Source organism: Tupaia chinensis, unplaced genomic scaffold (assembly GCF_000334495.1).
Source record: "Tupaia chinensis unplaced genomic scaffold, TupChi_1.0 Scaffold000099_1, whole genome shotgun sequence".
In the NCBI taxonomy this organism is placed as follows: domain Eukaryota; kingdom Metazoa; phylum Chordata; class Mammalia; order Scandentia; family Tupaiidae; genus Tupaia; species Tupaia belangeri.
The window spans coordinates 1,392,723-1,412,813 of NW_006159563.1; the positions used below are offsets into that span (position 1 = coordinate 1,392,723).

The 20,091-nt window shown below is 34.0% G+C and overlaps 1 protein-coding gene across 1 annotated transcript in view; it reads right to left on the bottom strand.

The window, feature by feature from the left end:
- The window catches only part of XRCC4 (X-ray repair cross complementing 4), a 287,206-nt gene that overhangs the window by 164,642 nt on the left and 102,473 nt on the right, over positions 1-20,091 (bottom strand). Inside the window, exons 4-6 of the mRNA XM_006143484.3 lie at positions 15,147-15,313; positions 7,551-7,703; positions 5,548-5,654 (exon numbers count right to left, since the gene is read on the bottom strand). Coding sequence (XP_006143546.1) covers positions 5,548-5,654; positions 7,551-7,703; positions 15,147-15,313 — 427 coding nt within the window. The remainder of the gene's footprint in view (positions 1-5,547; positions 5,655-7,550; positions 7,704-15,146; positions 15,314-20,091) is intronic.

Consider the following 20,091-nt stretch of genomic DNA (forward strand, 5'->3'; position numbering starts at 1 on the left):
AAACAGTATAATTATAGCTTAAAGCTTAGCTTAAAATGGCCTGAACACATAAAGGATCCCATTCTCATATGTCCATGGTTAACCACATATTTTCTCTTCAACAGTAATTTTCATTTACTTCGTGTGTTGGTGAGACACTTTGAATAAGGGACAAAATCAAAGGAAATGGTATTCCATAAAAGTTCTGAAAGTTTCAATCAGAAGAAGTAAAAATTCTGTTTCCTTGTGACTTTTTGATTACATTTGATTTTTAAAGAATGATTTCATTTTAAGTGGTGCACTAATGTAAAATGAGCATAACCTCTGAAGGAAAGAATTTAATTCCTATTTGCAAAAGTATGAGTGTATGTGTGACTGTGTGATCCAATTCAAACCTGATTAGGATCAGATTAATCAGTCAATGAGTCTAATCAATGTCTATAAGCTTCCATTTTTGCAATTAAATACCTTTCTATATCTTTGTCCATTCATTTTATCTTCTCTTCATAATGACAGCATTATGGGAAGTGCTAATATAATCTGCTTCCTGCCTATTAGATCTCATCCTTTCTTAGGTACTTGGAATATCCCAGCAGCTTTTTCCTGTCTCCTGCCTTGACATTTCTTTTAATTCTCTCCTTGTTCATGTCCATCAGTACACATATTCCTTCTTCCATCCAAAGCCAAGAAATAGAAACACTCCTCTTTATCCTACTTCCCCTTTCCACTGCTGCCCCATGCCTTTCCCTTTCTGTACAGCACAACTTCCTCAAAGTGTTGCCCTTATTTGCCATCTCATCTTTAATTCTCTCTTCTCGTTTTCATTGAAATTCCCATTACTTTCTTTCTCCCAGTCTTCCATTAAAAATGACAAGATAAGATCCTGATAATATTTGTATTGCTACATCCACCAATCAGTCCTCAATCTTAGTCTTTCTTGTCCCACGAGCAGCATTCAACTCAGCAGATCACTGTCTGATTTGAATATTCTCTTCCCTTAGCTTTCAAGGACACCACAGCTCCTTACTGCCTCTTAGCTCCTGGCTGTTCCATTTCAGTCTTCTTTTGCCATACACACTTAGTCAGCCAATTCTGCTGCCTCTAGACATATCTATAACCTGTTCCTTGCTTTTCACATTTTCTATCGCCTAAACCACCCTCATCTTTCATCCAATTATTGAACTAGAATCTCACCTGTTCTATCTTCTACTGCACTTTATCTGTGTTAATGTTACTCCACTTCTAATAGAAATACCTGAAACTGGATGAATTTATGCCAGGGGAAGGGGGGAGAAAGTTAATTCAGCTCATGGTTTGGAGGTCCAGGGACCAACTTATGGTGAGACTATAGCAAGAAGGAGAGGAAGATCTTGAGCAGCATCGCGGTCCATAAGCTTCTAGTTCTTGTCTCTAACCCATCTGCTACAATTTTTCTCCTTATATACACACTAATACTCAAACATGGGGCCTTACCCTAATGACTTTATTACACCCAAAGGCCCCAACCTAGGACACAATGAAGGGATTAAGTTTACACTTAACACCTTTACAATACAACCAAATCCCAACACATGAACTTTCAGGGGACATTCAATTAAAATATAATTCCAAAACAAAATCCTTTGGGGGATAAACCATTATCCTGATCATAACATCATCCAAACCATTACCCTACTGTTTATTCTCAATACAAAATTACAAGAATAATTTTGTTAAAATTTAATTAGGATTATGTTATTTGACTATTTAATAGCCTCCAACATTTTCCAGTCTAACTCAAAGCAAAAACTGACATCCTTACCATGGCTACAAGGTCCATCATGTGCTTTGGCCCCACTATCTCTCTATCTCACTCCTAATTCTCCAAATCTTCATCTTTCTACTTTACTCATATTGCCTTCTGAGCTATAGAGGGCCTCTTAGCACAGAGGGCAATATGGATAGTATATTCATATTTTCTGTCTAGAAAGCTCTTCTTCAAGACAGACATGCCGTATTCTCATAGGGGCCCTTTCTGATACTCTGGCTAAAATTCAAGCCTCATCCTTCTCCCTACCTTGACATTTATATTATCCTTCCCCACATTCTCCTCCTCTTTAGCACATATCAAAAGCTAACATATTTTATACTTAAGTTATCATGTTACTGTCTATTTTCTTAACTAGAATTTAAATAGCACAGAAGTTTTTTCATTTAATATAAAATAAATTTTAAAATTCTAGAAGCATAATCCATGATTCAACACCTGCTTGACCTGAGGGTCTGAGTAAGGCTTTTTTTTTAACTTTTAACTGCCATTCTCCTTTCTCTTTCCTATGCTCCCATCTTACCTCATTGAAATCCTTTTCTGTAGAAAAGGATAACCTAAAGCATTCTGGCTTATCTGCGTCAGCGCTCCATCCACAGCTACACCTAGGTAAAATCTCAAATGCTAAAGGCAACCAGCTTTGAACTGATGGCAATTAGTGTGAAGGAGTATCTTCCTAAATGCTTATGTATCTTTCATTAAGTAGAAATAGTAAATCTTAGTGTGTGTGTATATATGTATATACACACACACACATATACATATTTGAATGCTTTGCTGTTCCTAATAAACTGCTGCAATTTGTAATGAATAACAATATTTAACATTAAGTTTTGAGGTTTCAGACCAAAAATGATTTAAAAATCCTGTAGAAAAAGTCTTTCTGTAACATTTTTCACTCTGATTTATCAGAGTAATAAGCCAAAATGAGGTAAGTTAAAAAAAAGGACATTGACAATTATATATATACATATTGTGTGTGTGTACATATATATATATATGTACATATATATATATATGAAAAGAAGATAGGAAAGAAAGAAAAAGAAAAGGGAAGAAAGAAGAAAGAAGAAAAATTAGCAAGGCAAAAATAAATGGTACACATCATCATGTGGTGTTCTTTTTTTTAAAATTATAAACATGGTATTATCTTTGATTTGATTGTATTATATACTGTATGAATGCTTTGAAAAATCCATATCATTCCCCACAAGGATGCACTACAATTAAATATAAAAACCAAATTTAAAAAATTAAATAGTACTAAAAATAGTAATAAATATACATTTTATTACCTGCAGCCAACACAGAGAGACCAGACAGATTTTCACTTTCCTCATCAGTACTTTCATCATAGATTGCATCTCTGTCAACAGTCATTTCAGAACAGGTTGCAGTTTCCCTAAAAACAGAAAAAGAGTTATAAAACACTGGCTCATTTCTGAGCAGCTATCGAATTAACCAGTAATTCTTAAAAATATTCCTGAAAATGGGGCTGGCAGGTGGCACAGTGGTTAAGGGCACTGGACTCCACATGGCTGACTGTGATTCAAGTCCTGACCTGGTTGCTTGCTTTTTAACTTTCCCTCTCTCTCTCTCTTTTACTCTGCCCCTCTCTGGTCAAACTAAAATAAATAAATAAATTGAAAAAATAAAGTTAAATAAAAAAATTTTTTTTTTAATTCATGAAAAAAAGATTCTACCTAGATAAACATACCTTGAAATACACAGATGGTATTTTTCAACTTTATGATGGTGTGAAACCATTCCAATTCCAATGTACTTTGAATTTCGAATGTGAATCTTTTCCTGGACTACAGAGATATTTGGTACCTGAGATATTCAGCACCTTATAGTAAAATAGGCACTGTGTTAGATTACTTTGTCTAACTATAGACTAACGTTAAGTGTTCTGGGCCCATTTAAGATAGGGAAGGCCAAGCTACGATGATAGACACTTTAGGTGTATTAAGTGCATTTTAGACTAATGATATTTTCAACTTATAATGGGATTATTAGGGTGATACCCTACTGTAAGTCAAGAAATATTTGCATATATTTAGATAAAACCACTTTAAAAACTATTTATTAACTCTCTTAAAAATAAGTTGCTATTACACTAATAATTTCAATGTTTAATGTTTACTATAATAAATTCTTGAATCATCATTATTTTCTTCTATCAAAATATTATTCCACCAAGTTATCTCTGGAGGTCACAGAGTATTTAGCATTTTACCAATCTGAAAGTAGTTCATTTCATTTGATCTCACCAAACCCTGAGGTGGGAACCTTTACGTAACCTTATTATGAAGATGACATGAGTATGGAGTGTAAAGGACTTGTCCAAAGCCGTATACTAATAAGTACTAGTGCCAAGCCAATATCTGAACTAGGACAGCTGACATCAAATGTTATTTTTATTTACAGGACATCATTGGTAAACCTCTGCTTCTTCTCAGATTCAGGGCAACAGACTCTAACCTATATCTGGTAATAGCTGAAAAAACTGTAATTTTCCAAAGCCATACCAGCCATTTGTGATACATGATTCAACCTTAAGAATCAACAAAAGGGACCAGCAGTTAGTGTAATGGCTATGTCGCTGGACTCCCACATAGTCGACAAGCTCTTCTTCAAGACAGACATGCCGTATTCTCATAGGGGCCCTTTCTGATACTCTGGCTAAAATTCAAGCCTCATCCTTCTCCCTACCTTGACATTTATATTATCCTTCCCCACATTCTCCTCCTCTTTAGCACATATCAAAAGCTAACATATTTTATACTTAAGTTATCATGTTACTGTCTATTTTCTTAACTAGAATTTAAATAGCACAGAAGTTTTTTCATTTAATATAAAATAAATTTTAAAATTCTAGAAGCATAATCCATGATTCAACACCTGCTTGACCTGAGGGTCTGAGTAAGGCTTTTTTTTTAACTTTTAACTGCCATTCTCCTTTCTCTTTCCTATGCTCCCATCTTACCTCATTGAAATCCTTTTCTGTAGAAAAGGATAACCTAAAGCATTCTGGCTTATCTGCGTCAGCGCTCCATCCACAGCTACACCTAGGTAAAATCTCAAATGCTAAAGGCAACCAGCTTTGAACTGATGGCAATTAGTGTGAAGGAGTATCTTCCTAAATGCTTATGTATCTTTCATTAAGTAGAAATAGTAAATCTTAGTGTGTGTGTATATATGTATATACACACACACACATATACATATTTGAATGCTTTGCTGTTCCTAATAAACTGCTGCAATTTGTAATGAATAACAATATTTAACATTAAGTTTTGAGGTTTCAGACCAAAAATGATTTAAAAATCCTGTAGAAAAAGTCTTTCTGTAACATTTTTCACTCTGATTTATCAGAGTAATAAGCCAAAATGAGGTAAGTTAAAAAAAAGGACATTGACAATTATATATATACATATTGTGTGTGTGTACATATATATATATATGTACATATATATATATATGAAAAGAAGATAGGAAAGAAAGAAAAAGAAAAGGGAAGAAAGAAGAAAGAAGAAAAATTAGCAAGGCAAAAATAAATGGTACACATCATCATGTGGTGTTCTTTTTTTTAAAATTATAAACATGGTATTATCTTTGATTTGATTGTATTATATACTGTATGAATGCTTTGAAAAATCCATATCATTCCCCACAAGGATGCACTACAATTAAATATAAAAACCAAATTTAAAAAATTAAATAGTACTAAAAATAGTAATAAATATACATTTTATTACCTGCAGCCAACACAGAGAGACCAGACAGATTTTCACTTTCCTCATCAGTACTTTCATCATAGATTGCATCTCTGTCAACAGTCATTTCAGAACAGGTTGCAGTTTCCCTAAAAACAGAAAAAGAGTTATAAAACACTGGCTCATTTCTGAGCAGCTATCGAATTAACCAGTAATTCTTAAAAATATTCCTGAAAATGGGGCTGGCAGGGGGCACAGTGGTTAAGGGCACTGGACTCCACATGGCTGACTGTGATTCAAGTCCTGACCTGGTTGCTTGCTTTTTAACTTTCCCTCTCTCTCTCTCTTTTACTCTGCCCCTCTCTGGTCAAACTAAAATAAATAAATAAATTGAAAAAATAAAGTTAAATAAAAAAATTTTTTTTTTAATTCATGAAAAAAAGATTCTACCTAGATAAACATACCTTGAAATACACAGATGGTATTTTTCAACTTTATGATGGTGTGAAACCATTCCAATTCCAATGTACTTTGAATTTCGAATGTGAATCTTTTCCTGGACTACAGAGATATTTGGTACCTGAGATATTCAGCACCTTATAGTAAAATAGGCACTGTGTTAGATTACTTTGTCTAACTATAGACTAACGTTAAGTGTTCTGGGCCCATTTAAGATAGGGAAGGCCAAGCTACGATGATAGACACTTTAGGTGTATTAAGTGCATTTTAGACTAATGATATTTTCAACTTATAATGGGATTATTAGGGTGATACCCTACTGTAAGTCAAGAAATATTTGCATATATTTAGATAAAACCACTTTAAAAACTATTTATTAACTCTCTTAAAAATAAGTTGCTATTACACTAATAATTTCAATGTTTAATGTTTACTATAATAAATTCTTGAATCATCATTATTTTCTTCTATCAAAATATTATTCCACCAAGTTATCTCTGGAGGTCACAGAGTATTTAGCATTTTACCAATCTGAAAGTAGTTCATTTCATTTGATCTCACCAAACCCTGAGGTGGGAACCTTTACGTAACCTTATTATGAAGATGACATGAGTATGGAGTGTAAAGGACTTGTCCAAAGCCGTATACTAATAAGTACTAGTGCCAAGCCAATATCTGAACTAGGACAGCTGACATCAAATGTTATTTTTATTTACAGGACATCATTGGTAAACCTCTGCTTCTTCTCAGATTCAGGGCAACAGACTCTAACCTATATCTGGTAATAGCTGAAAAAACTGTAATTTTCCAAAGCCATACCAGCCATTTGTGATACATGATTCAACCTTAAGAATCAACAAAAGGGACCAGCAGTTAGTGTAATGGCTATGTCGCTGGACTCCCACATAGTCGACTGCGGTTTGCATCCCAGACCCATTGGCTTAAAACTCACGCTGGGTGCATGAGCGTGTGTGCCCAAGATTCTGAGAGGAGAATGGAGGAGAAGGGATTGCGGCGTGGCCATCCCCCCGGGGGGTGATTTCTTGCTTTCTGTCTGTTTCTCTCTGTCTGTCTGGCGAGTGCACGCGCCCTACAGCAAAAACCTCTCCAAAAAAAAAACGAATCAACTATATATCCCTCTCACAGAAAGCTTGTTAGAAGAATGAGAAAGATAATCGCCTCTAATCAGATCAAATAAATGCCCAGTGGAATTTCACATTACTTACTTGATTCTAAAGTTAATCACTGCTAAGACATCTAAATTATAATGGGGTATTCAACTCTGTAGTTCTACAGTAGATAAAAATTCTTTTTAATTTTTATATTTTTCTTAGTGTTGTCTAGTAATTAAATAATATTTAGATAAGCCTCATGCCAGTTCTATAATTTAAGTATAGGTTGAAAAACTAAACACACCCAGAAAAATCCTTTTGAGAATTTGCAGCCTATGGCAGCCTGTCTAATAGCCAGAGGCTATTAGATGATTTTTCTATATTAAACAGTTGGCACCTAACTAACGCTAAGTTTGGGAAGAAGTTCCATTTAAATGTATACACCTGTCATCCCGAAACAGAAAAGCCAAATACCTTTCACATTCAGTGTTCTTTTGTAGTTCTTGAATTTCATTTAATGATTTCTGTAAGGTTCGAATCTTTGTTTTCTTCTCATTCAACACCAAAATAAATCGTTCATAAAGATCCATCTCCAAAGCTTCCTTCGCACTCACACATTTTTCAAACCTAAAAAAGTAAACAGACAATAAATAGTGTAGTTCTTCTTAGCATTAATATTACTCAGTCTTAAGATCTCAAAAAATACTTAAAGAGCTCAAGAAAACTTTCTAAGAAAATTCACTTAAAAACACTTTTATATATATTCTCATTATCTATTAAATTTTCCATAGTTAAATAATTAGAAATTAGAAATAATTAGAAATTATTAGAAATAATTAGAAATGGGGCCAGCAGATGGCATAGCAGTTATGTCCCACATAGCCCACTGGGTCCCAAGTCCTGGACCTGGTGGCTTGAAAATCATGCCAGATGCATGTGCATGTATGCCCAAGATCCCAGAAGGACAAAGGATGAGAAGGGATTATGACATGGCCATCCCCCTGGTGGGTTATTTCTCACTTTCCCTCTCACTGTCTCTGTCTCTGGCAAGCACACATGCCCTAAAGAAAAAACCTCTTAAAGAAGAAAAAGAAAATATTCATTAATATTGTTACTAATTTATGTACTTAGATAAGCATCAAACTGAAAATCAATATTAATAAAGCTATAAAAATACTTCCATAATTTATGCACATCCATAGTTTATCTACAAAAGATTTTTTAAGAAGAAATTTCAAATAAGAGTAAATATAGCTTATGTTTTCTCAGTACTTTGTGATGTAACTATAATAGCAATCGTGACCTTATTTTGTGACAATCTGATTGTTCTAGACTATGAACTGCTCTCAACAAGGACATGTGCTACCCAGCTACATCCTTTTAGCAAACACTCATACAAACTATATACAAACATATACACACAGAAAGGAACTTCAAAAAGTTCATGAAAAATGAAATGAAAGCACAAGTTTATTTTTCAGCAAAAAATGATATTTATGTTATTTTTTCATAATATGCATTTCAACAAATTTTTTGAACATTTCTCACATATATAATGAATAAAAGTATTCTACTTGATATGTCCAAAGAGAGATTAAGGAAACAGTAAATGTGAAAATTTAGATATCTCCAAATTTAGATGTGTAAGACAAGTTATGGGATTCTTTATTATTTATAATTCTTCCTACAATGCTCAAATGAACTAACAAAGGATTTTGTACTTACTGTAATCTCTCAAGATAAATATAAAACAGAGAACATAAACTAGCAGAGGTTGTATATATTTAAAATATGCATACACACTATTAATAAAATTCTATATTACATATTCAAATACACATATATTTGAATTATTTCATGTATTCTTTTAAATGTTGCCTTGTTATGCCTAGTTTTCTCTTTACCATACTGCTTACTTATACTTCTATTGTTCTATTCTGGTATCCCAGGATTTCCCTATTTTATTATACAATGCACAAATATATGTATATTTATATAATATATATATACATTAGTAGCAATATACACATATGTATATGTGCATGTCTATTTTTCAGTGAGATAATTAGAAATAAAATGTCAAAATTTGATACCTTTCATTGATATGCCCTTTTGCTTTCAACAACCTACCTCTCTCGAGCTATGAATGAAAAGGAAAATATGGTAGTATGTTTTCTGGGACCAATTACAGAAAAATTCTTATAGCAAAGTCTTTGCTGTGAACTCCATGAAAACTAGTGCATTTCTGTTTTATTGGCTGTTTTCTCCTTAGTGCCAAGTACAGTGTTTGACATTTGGCAAATATTTAGGAGACATCTAGTAGATTATCAAGAAATGTGAGTTAAAATGAACCTATTTTTTGTTTGTTTTTCTACCCTTACTGCTGATTTATTACAAATCTCCAACCATACTTTATCTTTTTCTTTTCAACAAGATGTTATGCAGCTTCTTCAAACTTTTTTTGTGGATGCTCTAGAAAAGGACATTGGCACAGACCACAGGGAGACTGGTGAATGCCTTAAAGTTCACCTCCTCCTTATTGATGACTCTTGTCTTTTTCCTTGCACTCATTCCACATGGACAATAGTGGTCCTGTCAGCTGGATGCACAATTTCAGTTCCTCAGCAGAACTCTCTCTCTTACATGGGTCCAAAGGCTTGCTGAGGAAGAGAATGAGCTTGGAGTTGCACTCTTTCAGCCACTGCAACATTCCCTGCAGGGACTCAGTAGACTTGCCTCCGCTCCTCGGATCTAGAGAGATAACCGTGGCCCACACTACCCTTAATTTTCAATATTGAAGCCTCACCAATTTGTACTTTGGTGTGATACCTCACTGTGGGACATCTTTTTATGAGCTGGTGGGTTCATATGCAGGGCCTGGGAAAGGCAGTATGCTTTTTCTGGCTGAGCTTTGCATCTGCATATCTTCCTGGTAAGTGAAGAAAACTATATGGTGCCAGGCTCTTGCCAGTCCTTATGAAAATGGTGTTTCAGAATCATGCCATTACACTAGGTGCCATACATGCCATGGTCCTCCTCCCAAAGAAAATGGTTGAGTGGAAAAGCTAATATGGTTATGTTATGAGAAAATGGAAAACTAGTGATTGTAATATTATATTTTTTCAATCAATTAACAGCTGTTCACTATTTTAACAGTAATATTTACCCTATTCTTCAGCCTTTAAAAACATTTAGAAAATAATATTAATATAACAGTATTTGCCTCATGGAGCACAGCTCACTGAAAAAGAACTACACCATGGGACCAGCAGTTGGCCTAATGGCTGTGTCACTGGACTCCCATGTAGTCAACCGCAGTTCAAGTCCCAGACCCGGTGGCTTAAACTCACACTGGGCGTGTGTGCGTGTGTGCCCAAGATCCTGAGAGAAAAATGGAGAAGAAGGGATTGTGTTATGGCCATCTCCCCTGGAGGGTGATTTCTCGCTTTCTGTCTCTGTCTCTCTCTTTCTGGTGAGTGCTCACACCCTATAGCAAAAACCTCTCCAAGAAAAAAAAAGTACAGCACAACATACAGAATATAAAATAAAGATTAATGAATAATGCCAAACTTTAGTAATGGTAACCAAATAGTAATTTATCTGATTAAAGTCCAATATTTAATGTCAATATAAATTAATTCAATAATTCTTGATTAAAAGATTACATGTACCCATCAACTATTAACCTAGGTCTCAGTACTTTATTAAAATTAACATTTAATACAACACATTAAAATAAATATCAGTGAGTCCAGTAGGTGAGGTGGTGATTGGGATGCTGGACTCTCACATGGCTGACCATTGTTCAAGCCTTGGACCTGGAGGGTGCTTTCTCTTTTTCCCTCACTCTCTCTCTCTCTTCGTCTGTAAGCCCATGTGCCCTATAGAATTTTTTTTAAATGATAAATAAAATTAAATAAACAAATAATGTAAAAATAGTAGATATAAAAACATCACATTATTGATATTTCTCTCTTGGCAAGTCCAGTTCTCAAGAATGGGACAGGCATTGTTGAGTGAGACCTTCAGTGGAGGAGACATAAGATTTACAGCAAAGTCTAGTGTAACTAAAAGAAAGCCCAGATAAAACTGGATCAGATGACGACCAGTTCAAGTTCAAACTAGATGAAACCATCAAAACATCAAATAGAAAAGGCATAATGATGGTCACCCTTCAACAGTGACCAGAACAATAAAATGATCATGTTAAATTTAATTAGTAACCTAGGAGTAAAGAATCTAGGACTTTAGAACAAAGGATACTTTTTTATTTTTAAGTGAAAAGAATAAAAACTAAATTTAGAAAAGTATTAAATATTCACAATAAAATATTTCTTGATAGGAAAACAACTTAAGATTAAAATTGTCAGAAACAGTGACAAACGTAAGGTGAAAACACAAATTTCATCCAAAGTAACACGCAAAATAAAACAATAGATTAAATGATAGCCCCAAATAAAACAATAGGTACATAAACGTGAACACATAGTACTTCGAAACACTGCAGTAATCCTTTTATTAACAATTGGTTCTGGCCTAACTTATATCCAGGTCAGGGTTGTACAGCAAAAGAAAATATGAATACTTTCCAGGACAAAGACTGCTAAAAGGAACGGGAAAAGAAAGCAGTGGTAGAGATTTAATAAGCCTCTAAGTACAGAAGAAGATGGTGAACAGCTGCTCCTCATCCTTTCTGTCGAAAGAACAAGAGGAAACGGCCTTCAACTACAGCATGGAGGGTTCAAATTACCAAGAGATGGAGGGAAAAATGTCCTAACTGTGTCCATTCTTAAATACTGTAATAGACTACCAAGCGGAGACGTATGTATCTCTTGAGGTCTTTAAAAATCAGACTGAGTTCATCTGGATATAATGTGATTCTAGTTAGAAGGCAGAGACGAAGCAAAACTGCTTTCAAGGATTTCTATTCTAATAATTCCATAAGTGTTGATCCAATTCACTGAAAACTGCCTCCAATTATGGGCTTAATAATTACAATTCAGAATAAAGCTGGATAACTTCTAAATTGAGGTCTGAGTGCAAACAAAGACCTATTCAGTAACAGAGAATTTGGGAATTATTTGAAACTAAGCAGGAAAACCCAGTGAAATAATATAGCTAATAACCTAAGGATTCACATACAAATTTTCTAATATTTTCTCCTTTATCTAAACTATATGAAATTAAATTAACATAGTTAATGCCAGTTTTTAAAAATGTTGAAATGTCAAGACCATGACTATTAAATAATAACTAAAAACAAAGGCAAAAATTAAATAAAACCCTCAGGAAACACATGTTCAAAGTCTTTGCATTAAAGCTCAATATTTTTCCTCAATGTGCAATTCTTCATTCTTCAATAAAGCCTTATTTATTCCCCATTCTCATCCCAAATGGAAATAGCTTTATAGTTGGCTCTAATCATAGTACTGATATCAAGATATATACCAAAATTACCCTCAAAAGGTAAATTTTAATCCACGATTCCAGACATACACTATTTTTAACACTTAATTTTCTCCTTCTAGATAGTCTCCAAATAAGTACATGTTTTGCAATAAAGGAATAGTACTCATATGCTTGGTAATGTATATGTTTCCTCTTAATATCACAAACATTTTTCATGTTAATAAACATATGAGTACATGATTATTCTTTACTCATATTATATTTTATCACATATTAAATATACTGCAGTTTCACCTCTCATAGCTTCTAGGGGAAATCCTATCCTCTGCTTTGTCCCTTCCCTCCATCTAATTTTTCTCCACTCCTCCACATCGTCAGGAATAGTGATGGGGAAGAAATGATTGGGTCATGGATGGATATTGACACAAGAGTAATCAGGAGGGTGTTCCCCAAAACTGATCGTGGCTAGGCCTAAAATCAGGGCCCATACTCTAATGATTCTTATTTTCTATGTCCCTAGTTACCTGAGTAATAAACTCATCTCTTATTTCTAATCTTTCTAAAAACTATTAAACACTACTGCTGCCTTATGGTAGTTGGAGCTGTAAATCCTTTACTTATTTTCTAGTATACTAGGGAACATGACCAAGATGTATTACAGTTCCCTAAATTGGTCACTTTCTCTTCTAAATTTGGAGAAAACCAAATCTGAGAAATACATAAAGCTACTAATCTAACATCTGGCATATAATCAGGATCCTACAATTCTCTGGAGTAAACTGTTTCTCCTCTCGGTTCGTAGCGTCACCCTAATGGTACACACCCTCAACTCCAAAGAATAGGTCTCACTCAGTATTAACAGAAAAAGTATGGCTGGATGGTAATAAGGCAGGTGACAGGGTACATGGCTGTGCTTTTGATCAAACAGGAAATCTCTTGCCACGATAAGACAAACTACTTTCTGGACAGTTCAGAAACAGTACATCAAACATCTGTGAGCCATGTAGTATATGCACCCCTCATACACACTGTTTTACAGCACAGGGTGCATCTGTCTCCGTGGCCTCATCTTTGTTCCCTGCTGCTTTCAATTCTATGGGAGTGGTGTTGAATACTGATGAGATAATACCTCTTTCAACCTCTGGCAGACATTTTATAGCAATTTGTTCAAGTACCAAGTACCCAGTCTGCATTTTTGTGGGCAATTTGTAGATCAAATTTCCTATCATCCTGAGGGTATTTTGAGTTTTAAATATAATAGTTTATCACAACCAGAGTGTATCTCCTTTAATTTGATTTTTTTCATGTATAAAACACTCCAATCTAGAAATAAAATGCTAAAAATGCTATGTAGCACAGATATTTGACACTGACGCATAGTACACAAAAAAGGAATAAAACAGAAGTTAAAGAGAAAAATCAGCTTATTTTTCTGTATGGCTGCCTGGCACTTACATATGTTTTGATTTGACCTCATTCTCTTTATAGTATTTAATGTAATTAGATGTATGAAAATGTAGATAAAAATTTATTTAGAGTTAAAGCGCAAAATATTCTTTATATACAGTATTAAAATAATAACTGAGAGATAAATACAATTGCTAGAAACTTAACTATACATGTCTTATAATAATTAATAGAATAAAACATATAGAAAAATAACCTCATTAGTCAATCTTATTTTCATATACATATATAGATTAAACTAAAACATCTCTATTTTTCATGTACTTCCTCCATACTTATTAATGTCCATATAAAGCAATCACAATTAATACCCTAAAAAACCCTAAATAGGATAAAAGTTCTTATGTTTTAGAACTATTCATTTGAATGAAAAATTTTAAAAATCTATTGGATATAATGATAATTATTATCACATTATATATAGTCCATGTAATTACTTTAGATACTGCAATATACATATAAATGTAAAAATAGGTATATTACATTATATATGTCTTCGTGGGGATATAAGTGTTTACATCATAGATTTAATTTTCCTCAAACATATTTTACATAATAGAGTACAGAGGTCACACACTGGTCCAGTCTAGATGATTTAGCTGGGAAAGTCCATAATTGAGAAGATAAGTGACCTCATCGTCTCAAAAATAAGAGGCAAAATCAGGAAAAGAAGGGTTTCCAAATGTCTTATCTAGTAAACCTAATTAACTCATAAAAATGCTTGTAGTATGAATTTCAATCAGTAGAAATAAGTCCCTGTTAGGAGGCAAAATACTGTTCATTTAAAATAGTTGTCATTCATTAATTCCAAATACAAAACAACGGTGCTGATATAGTTAAGTCTCTTTTGTTCACTATAGATCTTATAACATAAGTTGAATTAATCCTTCTTAATAGCCAGTTCCTCAATTTTCATTTAACATTATCGGGTTCTGATCCTCAACACACAGTTACTCCTTATTTATAAATTTGTTGCTACCATCTAATACTAATGATTGAAAATTGTTAATGCACTCCTACAATGTACAATAGTGACTAAAAATTTAGTTCGATCATATTATGTAAAGACAAAATTAATTATGGATTTTAGTTTAAATATATGCAAGTCTACATATATTATGAATTTACAAAGTATTGACTTAAAGCTATACTGATATAAAGAGAGCTCAGTGCTTTTATAATGCAAGTACACACCGTCCTTCAATATCATTCCAATCTCTCAGAAGCCTTTCATTTTCTTTCTGCAGGTGCTCATTTTTGGCTTGGTTTTCTGTGATGGTGTCCAGGCAGTAACAAATAAGTTCTCTAATGACCTCAGCTGGGCTTGCAACTTTCTCTAGGTTGAAGGAACCAAGTCTGAACTGAAATGAAAAAAAGACATGTTTAGTTTTTCTGAGATAATATCAAGACTGAACAGCTCAGTTTGAAACATACACATTTTTTTCTGAGGGGAAAAAAATAAGATCCAAATAGGACATTTATCAGATATAAATACAGTAAAGAAAAATCTGGGCTTCTATTTACTTTCTTAGTAGCATTTACCATAGAAATCAACAGAGAGCCTAAGACTAATTTCTGTAAGCAGTAAGTCATTCTTTCATCTCCCAGCAGAAAAGAAAGCAAAATAAATACTATATGAACATACTACAATCTTTTCTAAAACCTAGGGTTATTTATTTGTTTGTTTGTTTTAGTTTTTGTTTATCTCTTCCATGAAAGACTAAGAGAGAGAGAGAGAGAGGGGCACTCCCACAGTCTTCACTGTGTGCTTCACTCTGTGCTTCACGTCTTGTCTCAGCCAGCTTAATCTTACACACATGCAAACCCTGGCAGCACACAGGGCCCTCAGGATGCTAATCCAGGATCTTCAGTGGGGGTCCAGTTCTGTCACTGATGCATCACTGCTTGGCCCCCTGGTGAAACCTAATTTTAAGTCACTCTGCTTAGAATAAGAAAAGAAACTATACATGAGAATTTTTAACTCATTTTTGTTAATGCAACATGAAAATGGGTAACTGACATGGAACCTATTACTGAAGAAAGATCGAAATTTGTGAAGTGACAAAGAGAAAGATAAGAGTTTTAGAAAACTGATAAGCCTGAGGATACCACACAGTAGTTACTCCTTTATCTACAGTTCATAATTTATGTGACAAATAACAATGTTAAATATTAAGCTTAGGTACTTTTCCATAAAGGTAAGACTCTTTAAAAAAATCTGAATTCCTCTATTAGGGACTGCTTAACCTACACAGAATTCTGAAGGATACTAACAGTATTGAGTAGGCAGCAAAAATGACAAAACTGAGGGGCTTTGGGGTTTTAGCATTAGATAAATAATATTATTTATCTATTAAGAAATTTACAAAATATAAAGATTTTTAAGAGACTATTTCTATAATTATGTGATATAAAGATTGAGAAATATTTTACAGTGGCTGACTATATTGAGATTTCACTGAATTAGAAATCCAATCTGAGTGGCATTTTACAAATCATTTCAGTTCATTCTTTTCATTTAGGACCATTGGGATACATAACTCCAGAAAGTACTTCTCTGAATGAATCATGTTTGCTAATTTTCTCTAAAATTTCAAACAGCAATCACAGATAGATTACTTAAATTAAACCCTGCCAGAAGATTTAAACACTGATATTTCTTGGGTTGTGAGAAACATTTACATTTCTTTAAAATGTAAAAGAGAATAACACCCCATGACCTAGTAGTCAAGAGCACAGGATCCCACATGGACAACCTCACCAACCCTGGCCATGGCAGCTTGAGAAACATGTCGGTTCCATGTTTGTGGACCCCCCAGATCCTGACAGAATGGAGAAATGGAGGGGTGCTCTCTCTCCCCTCTCCCTTTCTGCCTCTCTGGTGAGCTCCCACACCTGGAAAATTAAAAATAATAACCACAACTACAACATAAAATGTAGAGGAAAATAGCAGATATACATAGACATTGTAGAAATATTAATATTTTAGAGACTGGAATATTACAGTTCTAGATACAAAGAAATTGCATATGCATGTGTAATTTTATTTTATTTTATTTGAAACATAAGCAGGTCCTAATGTCTGTTTAATTCAGCTCACTCTTGCCTTTTAAATGAACAAGAAACAGAAAAAATCTTTCCTTTATTTCAATGAGTTATTTTTAGATTCATGTATTTGCCCTAAATTAAGCAATTTGACCACCATCTAACAGAAAGAAAAAAAAACACGGAAAAATTCTAAGAAGTTCATACAGTTGAAATTATTTTAGACTAGTACTCCTATCTGATCTTAAACTTAGAATCAAATGACCAAAAACATTTGCAGTTTTCTCCTATAATGAAACCTGAGTAAATTTAACAAGCATGCAAGTTTAAATAAGAAAGTTTTATGTATGAAAAGAATAAATAAATTGAAAGTAAAGTTGAGCATTTCCTTTTATAGCTTCTTTGAATATAAACACACACAAAGTTAAAGACAAAGGTCTTTAGACACAGGTAGGGTATTACTTATTTCAGTTGATAAAAACCAAGAAAATACCTAAGTTTATTTTTTTGGACAACAGATTACATTCTTAGCAAAACATCAATGACACAAAGTGATCTTGTATTCTCTCATTATCTCAATTGTAAGAGAGCTTTGACTAAGACAAACATTTTTAAAAGGAAAGAGTTTTTCATCACTTGAAAGTTTCAAAATGCCAAACAGATGAATTCATGCCTTTGATCCTGAATAAAGTACTCAGTATAATACAAATGTAGAGATGAACAAAGAACAGTCCTTTACACACTCTACCATAGATGACGTAGATGAGATGACATAGATGATGAGGGAAGAGACTAAAAAAATCACTAATAAGAATGTCTTTCAAAATATCACTCAAATATGTTTATTTAAAACTCCAAAAAATAATTCTTAAATTTCTTAAACATACAATATAAAATAAACTTAAAAATGTCATTTCTTCGTAAGAGTAGGCAACCTTTTTATGATATTTATTTTCTATATATATTCACCAATTTCTGTCCTTTTAATCAGTAGGAACATTTGTTATTTCAAGCAATAAAATTAAACTAGAAGTATCTAGCAATGCAGTCAAGATAAGGATTTTACTTAAAATATTGAGACTTTTTCTTTTTTTAATGCTTAAAAATATGAGACAGGGGCTCTGCTGGAGCATTATGGCCACACAAGGGGACTTCAAAAAGTTCATGGAAAAATGGAAGCATCAATCTATTTTGGTGCAAAGACATTTTTAATCCATGCATAGCTTGTTGATAACTTACATGAGCTTTTTTGGAAGACTTCCTATACATACATGGTTCAGGGCCAGGGTGGGAAGCATTCTTTTACATAACTGCTGCGGTTCACCTCTCTACACCATTACTATTACTGAAGCCAGGGGTCAGGGGCCATATACCCATAAGGATCTAATATGAAGCCTAATAAATGGAGGAGTACAAAACATTTTTGTGCTCTACCTCTACATCCAGTCGATCCTTATGCTGCCCTTCAACAAATGGAAAGTGACAATTTAAATATCATTTTTAAAGCCAGTAAACTGGCGGGACCAGCAGTTGGCATAATGGCTATGTCGCTAGACTCCCACGTAGTTGACCACGGTTAGAGTCCAGGACCTGGTGGCTCAAACTCACATTGGGCATGTGTGTGTACGCACCCAAGATCCCGAGAGGAGAATGGAGGAGGAGAGATTGTGGTGTGGCCATTACCCCTGGTGGGTGATTTCTCGCTGTCTTTCTCTGATATTCTGGAGATCGTATGTGCCCTATAGCAAAAACCTCTCAAAAAAATAAATAAATAAATAAAAGATAAAGAATATTTTGTTCATTGTAGACATGTGTGTGTGTATATATATATATATATATATATATATAGTTATATGTACAGTTTTGTTGAAATAATTAGGTGTAAAAATATAGAAACATAGGAAATCATTCAAGTTATATGAAAAATAAACTGACTAAACTAATTACCTTGGCCTAGCTATAAAGATCATCAGTGTAAGTATTTTAAATCAACTATATGTGTACAAAGATCTTTATATCTAGGGCCACTCTTAAGCTTCAAGTCTTAAAGACACACATTTAACTCCTTTTTGGAGGGTGCACCTGGATTTCTATACAAATCTCAAACTTCAAATGCCAAAGCAGAATTCACTGTGTATTCTACCCACTTAATAACTCTTACCTATATTTTCTACCAGACAGTCACCATTCATCCAATTATACTTGAGTAGTCTGGTTAAGTGCAGATATTTATCATAGCTTTATAGTACTATTTTTTTTTCTTACACTAGACTAAAACTCTGAAGAAACAGAGACTACAACACATTTTTGTATCTTCATTTTTACATGGTAAAATAGAATGCATTTATCATTTTTCAGACTTTTTGAGCACATACTATGTACTAGGCATTAGAGATTGCTGTGAAAAAGAAAAACAAGGGGACAAGAGGTAGTATAGTGGTTAAGGTGCTGGACTCTCACATGGCTGAGCACAGTTCAAGTCCTAGACCTGATGGCTTGCTTTATAGGACCAGCAGATGGTATGATGGTTACATTGCTGGACTCACACATAGTCAACTGCACTTCAAGTTATGGGTCTGGCAGCTTGAAACTCATACGAGGCACATGTGTGTGCATGTACAAAATCCCGAGACAACAGAGGAGAAAGCATTGTGGAATGGCCATCCCCCTAGGGGGTAATTTCTCACTTTCTGTCTCACTGTCTCTGTCTCACCAGTGAGCAGACACACCCTATAGCGAAAATCTCTCTAAAAAAGAAAAATGAAAAACAATGTATCTATTCTCCTAGAGCAAACATTTTTTTTTATTAATTCACTTTACACCATCACAACACAGAAATAAATTTTCCATCCAAAATACACTGTGCATTGGCTCAATCAAGTACATCTACATACATGTTCTCAGCAAATAATTTTCCAATTCTTACATCCTGCATACCTTGCCCTTTGTCTTGCCATCCCTGATTCCCCATCCCCCACCCTCTGCTATGTCCCATCTTCCTCTCCCATTGTCCCTGGCATCCATGGTTGCCCTCCATGCCTTCCGCGCCCCCCCCATTCAATTGTTCTGCCAATGAACTTAATTAGTCTAAATA